The 12,664-nt window shown below is 48.6% G+C and overlaps 1 protein-coding gene across 4 annotated transcripts in view; it reads right to left on the reverse strand.

The window, feature by feature from the left end:
- Window positions 1–12,664, reverse strand: part of TESMIN (testis expressed metallothionein like protein) — a 37,795-nt gene that overhangs the window by 11,481 nt on the left and 13,650 nt on the right. For 2 of the 4 annotated variants that reach the window (XM_047690581.1, XM_047690583.1), the window contains one exon: window positions 9,325–9,396. The exons of 1 other annotated variant lie outside the window; for it this stretch is intronic. In XM_047690581.1, the coding sequence (XP_047546537.1) occupies window positions 9,325–9,396 (72 nt within the window). Of the gene's footprint in view, window positions 1–8,492; window positions 8,656–9,324; window positions 9,397–12,664 lie in introns of those variants that run through there. One more of the 4 variants, XM_047690584.1, reaches the window with a different exon arrangement.

A 12,664-nucleotide genomic window follows, 5' to 3' on the forward strand; every position in this document is an offset into this window, starting at 1 on the left:
TCCTTAGGGAAGTCTTCCCTGGCTTTCACACTTGGTCATCTACCCCTCCCCCACCCACACACACCCACTATCACTCCTTTACCACATTTTCCATATCTCCACTCTGACTTTTACCTATAGGATTATTTTATTCATGTCCATCTCCCACTTAGACTGTGAGTGCCAAGAAGGCAGAGACCATGACTATCTTGTTCATTTCAGTCTTTCTCATTCCTGCAATCACAGAAATTAAAAAATATTTGTGGAATGAATGAGTAAATGTATATCTGAAATAACTCTTAAGTCTCCATTTTGTTCTACCATCCCTGCCTCAGTTCAGGTCTTTCTTGCCTCTTCTATACTCTTGTGATAGCCTCCTAACTCATCTCACTTTCAACTTACTCTACCTTGCCAACATTGCTAAAACATATATTAGGCAAAAAGAAGCAAAGAAAAAACTAGAAACAGAAAACACAAAATCCCAGTGCATGGATCCTGGGTGGCTCAGTGGGTTAAGTGTCTGCCTTTGGCTCAGGTCATGGTCTCAGGGTCCTGGGATTGAGCCCTGCATTGGGCTCTCTGCTCAGCGGGGAGCCTGCTTCCCACCTCCCACCCCCTACCTGCCTCTCTGTATACTTGTGATCTTTTTCTCTGTCAAATAAATAAATAAATAAATCTTTTAAAATTAAAAAAAAAAAAAAGGAAAACACAAAATAAGATGGTGCATTCCTGGTGCGAATGTAAAATGGTATATCTGCCGTGGAAAACAGAATGGCAGTTCCCCTAAAAGTTACCACGAACTTACTATATGATCCAGGGATTCCATTTCTGGGCATCTCTACCCAGAAGGATTGAAAGCAGGGACTCAAAGAGATGCTTGTCCACCAGTGCTCATAGCAGCATTTTTCACAGGAGCCAAAAGGTGGAAGCAACCCCTAAGTCCATTACTAGAGAAAGCGCTAAACAAGATGTGGCCTGTATGTACAATGGCATATATTCAGCCTTGAAAAGGAATGAAATTTTGACACATTTTGCTACAGCACGGAGAAACCACGGATGTTGGGTGAAAGATGCCAGACAGGAAAGGACACATGTTGTACGGGTTTTCTTATATCAGGTCTCTAGAGTAGGCAAATTCAGAGACAGAAAGTAGGACAGAGGTTGCCAGGGATTGGAGAGAGGGGACAATAGCTACTTTCTGGGTACAGAGTTTCTAACTGGGATGATGCGGAAGTCCTGGAAATGGATGGTGGTGATGGTTGCGCAGCCTGGTGGGTGTAATTAATGCCACTGAATTGTAGATTTAAAAACCGTTACAATGGTAAATTTTTTGTTATGTACATGTTACAAAAAAAAAACAAACAAAAAACAAATATGAGGTGTACAAAGTGTGTACGGAATGCCACCATCTGACTGGAAAAAAAAAAAGAAGAACTTAAATTTTAAAACCTCAAAAAGATAAGGTGGTACAAACAAGTCCACATATATCAATAATGACAAAAGGAAGGCAAATGGATGAAAGAAGTCTATTAAAAGACTTGGATTATTAGATTTGCTTTTTAAAAAGCCACCCACAGTCAGCTTACAGAGAACATACTGGAACTAAAAGCACCACACAGAATGTGTGTACAGAAGGGGGCGAGAGGGAGCGCGCCTGCTAACCCCAACCCGAGAAAACACGGCAGCAACGTGAGTATCAGCAAGGGAAGAACTCAAGGCCAAAAGCAACAGGAGACACAGGTGTATTTCACAGCCGATGGAAGCGTTCAACACCAAGACACCACAAGCGTGGGTCTGCGTGCCCTGCACCACTGACCCAATACATGTGAACCAAAATGGAAGTATAGGGAGACACAGGCAAATCCCAACGAGTGAGCGGTCTGAACACACTTTTATCAAAAACAGATAAATCACACAACATCTAAAGAGCATTTACGAGATTTAAGAAACGAACAAATCTGACCTAATGCACAGTAAATACATCCAACACATAGAGGATATACACGTTTAAGTTAATATATCTTAAAAATCTATTGAACATTAAGTCATAAAAAAGAAGTCTTCATTAATTTTGAAGCATCAATATCCTATAGACCACATTGTCTAATCACGGTGTAGTCAAAGTAAAAAATTAACAATTAAAATGCCATCAAACATATATCTACATACATATCTGATACTGGCAAGTGTGACCTGAGCAACCTGTGGGCGAAGAGAACATTATGATGGCAATTTAAAAAGATTTCAAGTGAGTGACAGCAAAGGCATCTCATACCAACTCTTGTAGGTGCGTTAAAGCAGTGCAGGGGGCTAATCTAAAGCTTTACAGGCATTTCCTAAAAAATAAAAAAAGATAGAGAATAAATAAGCATTAGCACAAAAAGCGAGCAAGACAAGAGAGTAAAATAAAACAGGTGTGCTGGGGAAATAGTAAAGGGCGAACCTTAATATACCTCTGAAATAGGAACCCGAAATCTTAAGCAAGAGATCCAGAAAACCAAAAGCTGATGCCCTGAAAAGACTGACAAAATAGACAGTCTTCCCATGGGAAAGATCAAGAAAGAGAAAAGAGACAAACAATGACAACAGAAGCTTAGAAAATGGGCAAGGCTGTAACCACTGATACAGAGACAATTTTTTAAAGCAACATAAGAATATATAAACAGGAATATACAAGTAGATTTAAAAACTTAAGAGAATTCAACAATTTTCAAGAGAAATGCAAAATATCAACATGGGGGGCACCTGGGTGGCTTAGCCAGTTAAGCGTTTGCCTTCAGCTCATGTCATGATCTCAGGGTCCCAGGATCGAGCCCTGCGTTGGGCTCCCTGCTCAGCACTTTGTTTCTCCCTCTCCCTTTGCCTCTCGCCCTGCTCGAGTCTGCTTCTCCCTCTGCTCCTAACCCTGCTTGTGCTCTCTCTCTCTTAAATAAATAAGGAAAATCTTTAAAAAAATATACCAACATGGACTCCAGAATAAATAAAAACTTAGAAAAAGCAATAGCAAAGAGAGAAAGTGACTGGGTAGCCCATCCCCTTCTTCTCCAGCCCACAAAGACACCTGGCCCCGATGGTTTTACGGGCAGTGGGCGATCACCCTTCAAAGAACAAACACCGGCTACCCTACCCAGACTTTCTCAGAAGCGCCGCAGAACAGAAGAGGCTGGGGCGGGAGTAGGGAAGCCTGATAGCGCACTGGATTGGGCAACACAAAACGCTGGTTTTGATACCACAACCACATTCTAGACACGTGAGAAAGAGAAAGGGAAATTGTAGCTCTACCCCACTCCAGAAAAGATGCAAAGTCCTAGGCAGAATATTAGAAAACCAGAACCAGATCTTGCAGTGTTTACAAGGTAAAATTGGTACATCGTGATCAATTTGGGTTCAATCCCTAGCCTACAGGGTGGATTAACATTAGAAAATTTATTGTAATAGAACATATTATAGGGTTAAAAGAAAAAAAAAACAGTGATCATTTCCATAAATGCAGGAAAAAGACTTTGATAAAATTGACCACTCACTTATAGTAAGAATAAAGCAGAATGCCTGTTTAGGAACAGAAGGACGTGGAAGGAAGCCTCCTCAGCGGGACCCAGGTGTGCGGCGGCGAAGCAGCCCTTCGGCAGTAGCTACTCTTCCCGGATTCCAGCTGCAGCAATTTCAGCTGAGCATGTGGGAGGCTCCACTCGGGAGACATTTCCCAGCCTCCCACTCAGCCTGGTCTGAGCACCGGATGAGGTTCTGGCCCAGGCAGTATGAGTGGAAGTGATTCGGGTAATTTCTGGTTATGCCCTAGAAGGGGAGACATGGGCCTGCATCCTCTTTTCTCTTCCTCAGTGGCTGGAACGAAGGCGAGGGAGGGAGCTGGGGAAGCATCTGTCCCTCTGGGGGAGGTGGGGGATGGCAGAGCAGCTGATGGGACCGACACACTAAGGAGATGACTGTAGGTCACAGTCTTTGTCCAACAGCCTCTAACAGCATTAAGCACAGAGGGTCTCTCAAAAACCTACTGCAAATATCTCACTTTGGGCAGGGCAAGGGAAGGTTAGAAGTATTACCAGGAAAACCAGGAGCAGACTAGCGAGTGCCCAGCATGGCAGAGGCTGCGGGAGAGGCCCTCACTATCACGACCAGGAAAAGAGGAGGAGATGAGGAAAGAAGTCACGGTCCCATTCGCAGTCAGGTTGTTAAATACGATGGTGAAGGACGTCCACAGACGAACCACTGAGAAGTGGGATCTATCATGGAACAGCATCAAGAACCCATAACCAGACCCACACACAGACATCAAACCCTGACAGCCGACAGGAAACGCGCTGCACATCGCTGGGACGATACTGGTGTTCTGTGATAAACGGTGCCGGACAATTAGTTGCGTATACGGGGGAAGAAATGAAATTAGATCCCTACCTAACACTATTCATAGAAATCAATCCCAGGTGCACTGAGGCCGCAAAGGAGAAAAGCAAACTCTAAGACTTCAGAACAAACTCGAACAGCACGACCATTTGGACTTGGGATATGGGAACTTGGGATTTCCTGAACAAGAAGGCAGTAATAGTAAAGACAAGTGACCATTCTGACTGCATTAAATTTAAAACTTCTGTCCACCAAAAGTCACGCTCCCCGTCAGCCGTGTGTGCTGGGTGCCCAGCAGACATCAGATCTTGGGCACGGCCCTCATCTTCGTGACAATTCCAGCCGTCTGTGCCCTTACCTCTGGGGCAGAGCGCTGTCTAAGTTGAAAACCCCTGTGTTGGGGCAGGACATACAGCTTGGTCCCTGAGCGAACTCCCACTCCCTTTCCTACCACCCTCTGTGGTCTCAGGCTCCCATACCCCACGGACTTGGTGGACACAGACCTCAGGGTTCCAGGTCTCTGGTGGCAGAAAGTCTGACTGCCGACGGGCTGAGGGATCAGCGTGGATGGTGACATCTGGGAGCACTCCACAGTCCATGCTTTGTTAGATCCACTGTACGCAGTCTACGTGTTCTTGCTCAAGGGACGTGCACTGTCCCCTTCCACAGTCCACTCCCACTGTTGCCTAGGAAACCACTGCCACTGCCACCACGTGAGGTCTGGTGGCCCCTCTTTTGTCTGAGAAACACACTGAAGGAGCATCACTCTGTTAATGGTGCTGTCCTCGAGGTAGAGAGTGTTTCAGGGCTGGCAAGCTGGCAGCATTTCAATGCTTCTGGTAATTGTACTCTGGGACTCAGCAAGAAGGTGAACGTACTGTCCACTGTTCACGCATATGCCTTGGACCCAGGCACGCTGTGTCCTACAATTTTTAGAGTCTTAATGTGTTTGGAAAGACCTACGATGATGTGTGTTCTAATCTCAGTGTTAACTCATTGGCCATCCTGACAAATTCTTTAAAACACTTTAAAATATGGGTATTAAATATTTAAAACTTTTCCAGATGCATATTTGAGCCTGTAAAATATTTAAGGAAACCGCTTCAAGGCCAAGAAATAAAAGAGAAACAGAAGGTCAGAGGAGTGAGCCACATCGAAGCTGAGGCCGACAGCCGTCTTCGGCATCTACTGACCCCAGCGACCGTCGACTTTGCTTTTAACGGCTGCACGGGGGCGGCGGAGGGAGCGACACCCACAGGGATGGCAAACCCTTCTAACAACAAGTAGACTATGCCAGCCATTGCTCTAAGTGCTTTCCGTGCATCCACCCGAAGCCTGGGGCCCGCCCAGGCAGGGGCTCGGCTCCAAGAGCTGCACGTCCGGCAGGAGAGTGGACGGCGCCTACCCGATGGTGAGCGCTCTAGGAAACCTGTCCTAGGCAAGCGGATGCACCCGTCTGGGCACTGGCTGGGAGGAGGGGCCCATTTGGGTTTGAGAGATCTGAATTCATGCTGTGGGTCCTAAAAAATACCTTAGGAAAACTTTTAAGTTGTCCAGATTGGAAGTGCCATCAAGGCCAAGCAGCGGCAAACAGTTTCTCTGCAGGAACGCGCCCTCGGGTCGGCCTGGGAATTCCCGCATAGCAAGTCCCAGTGACTATAACTTACAATTTTTAAAAATTCACAAAATACATGAGGTAAGAAGCAGACATAAGGAGTAAAAAAATCAAAGGAGAAAAAACACCGAATCAGACAAGCAAAGGCTTTAAATATTACAATTATACGCTACTGGGTATGAATTAAGTATTTAATATTTTTAAACATCAAGGAAGGAATAGAATGCAGAAGTAAGAGACAAGAGACTAGACAAAATGATCACCCAGCTCTGACCTTGTAGCCCCAGGATTCTGGTTAATTAATTATAACTAATTACCCTGTTTGATCAGAGACAAAAGGCCATTTGAAAAACCAATGTTAGAGACTGCCCAGTCTATGATTAAAATCCTGATTTAGATTTGATTAGGGTGAAAACACTTGTGGGTAATATAACACTCCCGACAAGTCCCCACAAGTCCCAGTATCTCAGCAAAAACAGAATTGGAACGGATACTTAAAGAACTTTGCTTGGATTTGCTAACATATTTCAGAATTAATTGAAACTGTCCTGGAAAACGTCCCACTCGTAGAGCCGGTGCCTCCTCCCAGAGTGTGCTCATGGCACGGGAAGAGACCTCCCTCCGACCCCGAGAGCACTCCTCCACACTCGGCAAAGTTATGCCCAGAGGTCTGGCATACCATACCTATGTCACGGCCTATACAAAAAATCCCGTTATGAAAGTGGCATTCACAATCAGTGCTTTTATAAACTAATTATAAAGCAAATCCATGTTTAAAATGTATAAAAAATGTTAAGAAAGTCCTATGTAGTGGCAGTGGAAAGATAGAAGAGAACTGCTTGAAAAATCTTTAAAAACTTTTTAAATACTAAGTTTTAAATAAAATAATAGCAAATGCTTATCTACTTTTTTATTAAGTTTACATCAATACCATTTTCATTATACAGACTAATTTCATCACTTCAAAATAATTCCCAGCTTCTGCTGGCTCATGACACCACCAGAAAAGCTGAAGTCCGTTATCTAATGCTTTAAGTGGGACAGGGAGAGGAACCAGCAAGGGCGGCTCCAGCTCTGTCTGGAGAGGGAGGGACGGACACGGGTCAGAGTGAACACTCTCTCTACGGAGTGACAAGGTGGTAGATGATCCCCGAAAGCCTGAAGACAGAAGTCACTAAAACAGTCGCTTCGAGGGAGGAGTCCAGAGAATGGGAGGCAGGGGCCAGCGCTAGGACTTCCCACTCAGTGTGGCTACAGTCATTGGTGTTACCCGTGTGCACGTGTCACAATAATGTGTTTCTCTCTTCGTTGATGGTCAATTAATAGTCATCCCTCTTGACCTTTATCCTATAGATACTCTCAATAAAGCAGGACAATTAACCCTAAGAAAACTATATTCCATCACTTTAAGAACACAACTTAGTTGTGGGGAGAAGAAGAGTAAAGAAACCCGAAGGCTCCTCCTGGTCATCATGGCACGTGCTCACGGAGCAAGCGATGGACAGTCCACTCCCGACACCTGCTCCCCGCCGAAGCTCCCGGGCACTCGCACGCAGACGGCTGTGTCGTCACCAGCACACTCTGCCACCGAGAGACCTCACGGCCGGCTCTGCGTGGGCGGGGGTGGGGCGGGGTGAAGTCGCCCACTCCTCAGCTTTTCCGCAAACAACTTTCTGGAGATCCTTGGTTTCTCAGTGGTTGGCCGATGCCAACAAAGCACGACAGGCTGACTGGGAGGCCCCGGGTGACTTTCGGGGGCGCTCACATCCTTCCAGTGCCCACAGTGCTCCAGGCCCCTGGCTTCCCAGCACAGAGCTACTGAGGAAGCTGGAACTCCGGCCCGATGGCGCCGCGCCGAGCGCGCAGGTGGAGGTGCGGGTCCCCAGGTCCACCGGGAGGGCGCTAAGCCTCTACTACGGTACACGCGCTTCTCTTGAGGCGGAGCCCGTGGCCCACAGAGATGGTGCCTCCTTCCTCTGGACAGCACAGGACACACTCTGCACCTCCTTTTCCTTTGTTCCAGCACTGACCAAGCCCACCTGGGATGACTGAAGAGTGCATCTTTCTTGTTCATCTGGAAAGCTGCTTCTAGGCTAGTAGCTATTTCCATGGCCTTCCACTGTGGGGTCATCAATAAGTGAGATCCTTCTTAGAGCCCCACCCTACTTCTGAGTCCTTGGGGGGACCTCCCTCCACCCCCAGTGACTGTCTATACCCTGCTCTAGGCCTCATGGGTCTTCTGGTCTCCCCAGTCCCAAAACACACCTACAGCTTGGCAGCCCCGTTGGGACAGGACCTGCTCCCCTCCTGGCTTTGTCCTCTCTACACGCTACCACCTTGTCCTCCGCCGCATGGGTTGTCTCCCTCTGGGCGGGCCACTCTGGCTCGGCAAGGTCACGCGGTCCAGGCTTCGCCCTCTGTCCTCCTTCCTCCTCACCCGGAGCCACGTGTTAGTGGTCTCAGGCGTGCCCGGCGTTCAGAGAGGCGTATGGCTCACACTCACAGACTAAGCCAGAGCCAGCGACCGCTCAAATGCTTTCACACAGCCAACCCTAGTTTTCAGCATTGCTTTTTAAAAAATGAAAATGAATGTGTCTTTACAGTGAACCGAGTTTCTCAGATTTCTGGACTTGGACCCACTTGTGTACCCCCAAGTCCCTGTCCCATCAGTGGAGCCCTCAGTGACTTCAGCAGGAGCTCTGCAAGGGAAAAACCACGTGGAGACAGTGTTAGCCATCAGGACGGGGATGTGTGCCCCCTCCAACTGTCACTCTAAAGCTAGGCAGGCCTTTGGGGCAGACACCTGGCAAAGCTGAGAGCCTGGCAGACGACACAAACAGCATCCCCGTGTGGCAGGCCCAGAGGGGATACCAGGGCCACCACCTGCGTCAGCCACACCACCCACACCCCCGCCCACAGCTCTGCCACACGGCCAGCCCCACCATCCCCCCACCGAGCCTCCTGTGAGCTGGCATCCCCGGGGGAGGATTTTTCTGAGAAAATTCACTATTGAGTGAACCAGTCCACTGAACTGGTAAAAACTAGGATGCGTCAATGTCCCAGTGAACGCCCCGGAAGGGTGCCGCGGTTAGCACCCATCCCAGGGGCGGAGATGCAAACCCAAACCCAAGAAAGTCACACCACGCGAGGGGCAGGCAGGGTCCTTTGCTAAGTTAGTCGGTCAAGAGAATCCCAGGAGACCCGAGCCAGGCTTGGGCAGAGGGCGCGGCGTCTCGCTGCTCTGGCCGGCGGGTCTCAGCTGTGGCCCCGCGCTGCTAGCCGCTGACGCTCGCCTCAACTGTGCACCACTTACTGACTTCTAAACAACCTTATTTCTACTTAATAATGAAGGATTTGTGATTACTTACAATTTCAGACACTGGGATTTGGTACAGTTACATGGCTTTTTAGACTTTGTGTCCCATGAACTAAGAGTTACTCTATAAAGATTAAAAAAGAAAATATTCAGATCGTTACTCTTTAAAAGAAGAATTAGCTAAGCATCTGGTGTTTTGAACAAATACTGAAAATCTCAGCACCAGGTGCTCATAGGTACTATTTATCGGCGCCCGATCATGAAACGGAGTTGCTGTGTGTATTACTGCACGATGGCAGGAGCCTGGCCAATCCCAGCTAGCATGCCCACAGTCCCCATGGGGTGCACAACAGGACCCGACTGCTGTCCCCTCCCCAGGAAGGCTTCTGGACGTTATTCCCTTGATCTGTTTAAACCCCTATTATGTGGGGACCCTCATGCCAAATAGCTCCTTTAGTTCAACCTTTTTGCATTTTCCCCAATCTGGAATCAGACGCCTTATCCATTAGGCCACGCGGCCAGCAGCGTATTTTCCCCAATCTGAACACTAATGGATAATGTAACTTAAATCGGCCAATCGTCGTCTTATATCGTTTGGGCAGTGTCAGAGCTGTCCACGCTGCAGAGCTACCAGCAGCGTCAAAGCAAGTTTCCAGTGGAGACCTAACTGCTCTTGGGATTAGCCCAGGAGCCATCGTGGGGGCATCAGAGGGGGACAGACGAGAGAGTCATAGAGGCTAAACATGAGGGGCAGCTGGGGATTAAAATCGGGGAAGGCTCCCAAGTGCTGCTTTCCAGTACCGCTCGCGGAGGAAACTCCGCGTCCTTGTTTTGTGAGACGTTTACTACTCTGTGGTGAAAGGAGGGGCAAGTGCCCAAAGACAATGACGGGACGGTGACAGGGCTCTGCTGGGTCACAGGGAGGCTGCTTGGTCAGGGGGTCCCTACAGAAACCGCAGGGGAACTTGGCACACAGGTAATGTTTGCCAACAGTCTCCTGTCGCTGCACAGAGCGCGGAAGCACTGCATGCCACCTGTCCCGTGGTTCTGATACAAATGCCCCGAAGACGGTGTGCCAGGCGAGCCCCTTTGCCTGGGCGCTGCACACTCACATATTCAGCTCCGTGGAGTCTGGACTGGGGGAACCCTAAGTCCCAGCTCAGCCCGTCGTCCTCTCTACGTGGACGGTGGGTTCCTCCTGCGTGGGTGCGCTTGCCTTAGCAGCCTCCAGCCCAGCCCTACTGTCTGGGCTTCTGTTTAGCGACATCTCCACCCCCACCCCCTTGGCACACTTGGCACCTGACTCATGCACGAGCTGCTGACTCTTACTTTTGGAGATTCTCCCATTTTAAGATAATGTCCCCAGACTATGTCACTGAATGCTGTATTAATTTATTATTCATCTAGTCTACTTTTCCCCTTTGTACCTAGCAGAGTGACAGCTTTTGTCCCCTCAGGTGCCCAGAGGTGTGCCTTGGAGCAGACGTGGGCTTTCAGAGGAGGGAGCATGCACACCTACTTCACTGCTCTTGTCCTCGGCCTCTCAGACCTCCCCCGACAGTGGGACACAGGGTGGCCTGGCACTGACTATCCAGGGGAACCAAAATTCTTTCCTCTAAAAAATGGGGGTGGGGTGCATGGAGACATTCCAGGCGTGACCTGCCACGACTGTGGGAGGACAGAGTACAGTTCAATGAATGTCCTATATCAGGAAGATACCAATAGGCATTTCCTGAGAGATCAAGTGGTCAGGACAGTGATAAGAGCTTCAGGGGAAAATAAAAAAATATACATATAAAAGTTTATAGTCAGTCCAGGAGGAATCCCGCAAAGAACTTGGGAATGAGATATATAAATATATAAATATAAATGAGATTGAAAAATTGGAGGACAGAAGATACGGTAAAATCAGCTCTCAGATTATTTGATACTGATTGGCAATGATATAAAATCCAGAAATGGTAGTTTAATCTGGATGGAAGAAGTTAGACTACTTTCAAAGGAGCTAGAACTCGCCACCACCGGTTAGGGCTGTGAGACTCGCTGTCCACCCCAAGGGGGTTTCAGCCGAGGTAGCAGCATGAGCAAAGGCGCCGTAGGGGCGAGCACAGGGCACCAGGGCGGGAAGGGACGGGAACTGAACCGGGGAAAGTCCCACGGCTCTGCGGACACTATCCACCCTCTTATACCAGTCTGAAAACTACGGACTCGGGAGAGATCCTCACAATTCCGCCTCAGGAAAGCACGAGAAATAAACTCCACCGCCCGAGATATGACCTCATCTTTATGAAAAAAATTTTCAGAGAAGCAGACTCGTGAGTGTTCTTTATTATGACATTCATTACGTTACCAAAAGTAATAGCATCAGTGATGTGTCAGAATTCACATTAACACCTGACTGATGACAAGATGATGAAAGCCATATGGAGTGACAGGACATGAATTTTTACGGAAAGGGCATTTTCATGAATATGATAAGCTAGTTAATAAGTTAGCCAGTTCCCCACCCAGCTCTGAAGAGCAATGACAGGGTGAGTGACACCCGAGGACTACGTGCCCCGAGGCTCCGCTGACCGTCACTCCACTTCTACGTCACCCGCGCGGTTAGAAACCTTTGAGCCACACTGGGCCAACAGAGCTTCCTTTCTGAGGTCTTCAGACCTAGTCGGACCTTGTTATCTTGGGCAGTCAACAAGACAGCTAATGGAGCACCTCGGGAGGCGAGGGGGGACGGCAAGTCAGTCGCAGTGGGAAGTCACACAGGACGACGCAAGAGCGAATGGCTTCTGCGTGTGCCCTTACCACGAGTCACGCGCTGCTAGATTCCGTTCACCATCAGGGCTGCGGGGGCTGAGATCAAAGCCACGCGGCTGACTCAAGGGAGTGACACCAACTCAAGTAATTCTTTGCAGAAAACCCCCCCAAACACAAGGCTCATGTTGTTCCTGGCGCTTCATTTAGAAAAGTGTTTTATGACCCGCATAATTATGCCAAAATAAAGAAAACTATGTGACCGAGGAAACCGAGGAGAGCCTGGGGACAAGGCGGAGTGACACTACATGGCAGCTCCTTCCTACTGCTCGCCCATGAGGACATGGGTCAGTCATGCCACAGAGAAGCCGCAGGTGGCGCCGGGGCTCCGAGAGCGCACGCTTGGAATGAAGCGTTAGAAGCGCCAGATTCCCTCGGACGCTCCGGACACCAGCGCACACAGCGATCCCGCGCTGCCGGCCGGATGCTCCCAGATTCCACGGAAGAAAAAGGCATGTCTTCTGGAGGGTGACATCATAGGTGGCGCAGTGTAACCAAAGACGGGGTGGGGGGGCGGACCTGCCAGCAGGATCTAGCAGTGACTCATGTGGCTTCTGTTCGGTCCAGAACGGGGAAAAGCC

The sequence above is a fragment of the Lutra lutra genome, chromosome 10 (genome assembly GCF_902655055.1).
Source record: "Lutra lutra chromosome 10, mLutLut1.2, whole genome shotgun sequence".
Taxonomy (NCBI): Eukaryota; Metazoa; Chordata; class Mammalia; order Carnivora; family Mustelidae; genus Lutra; species Lutra lutra.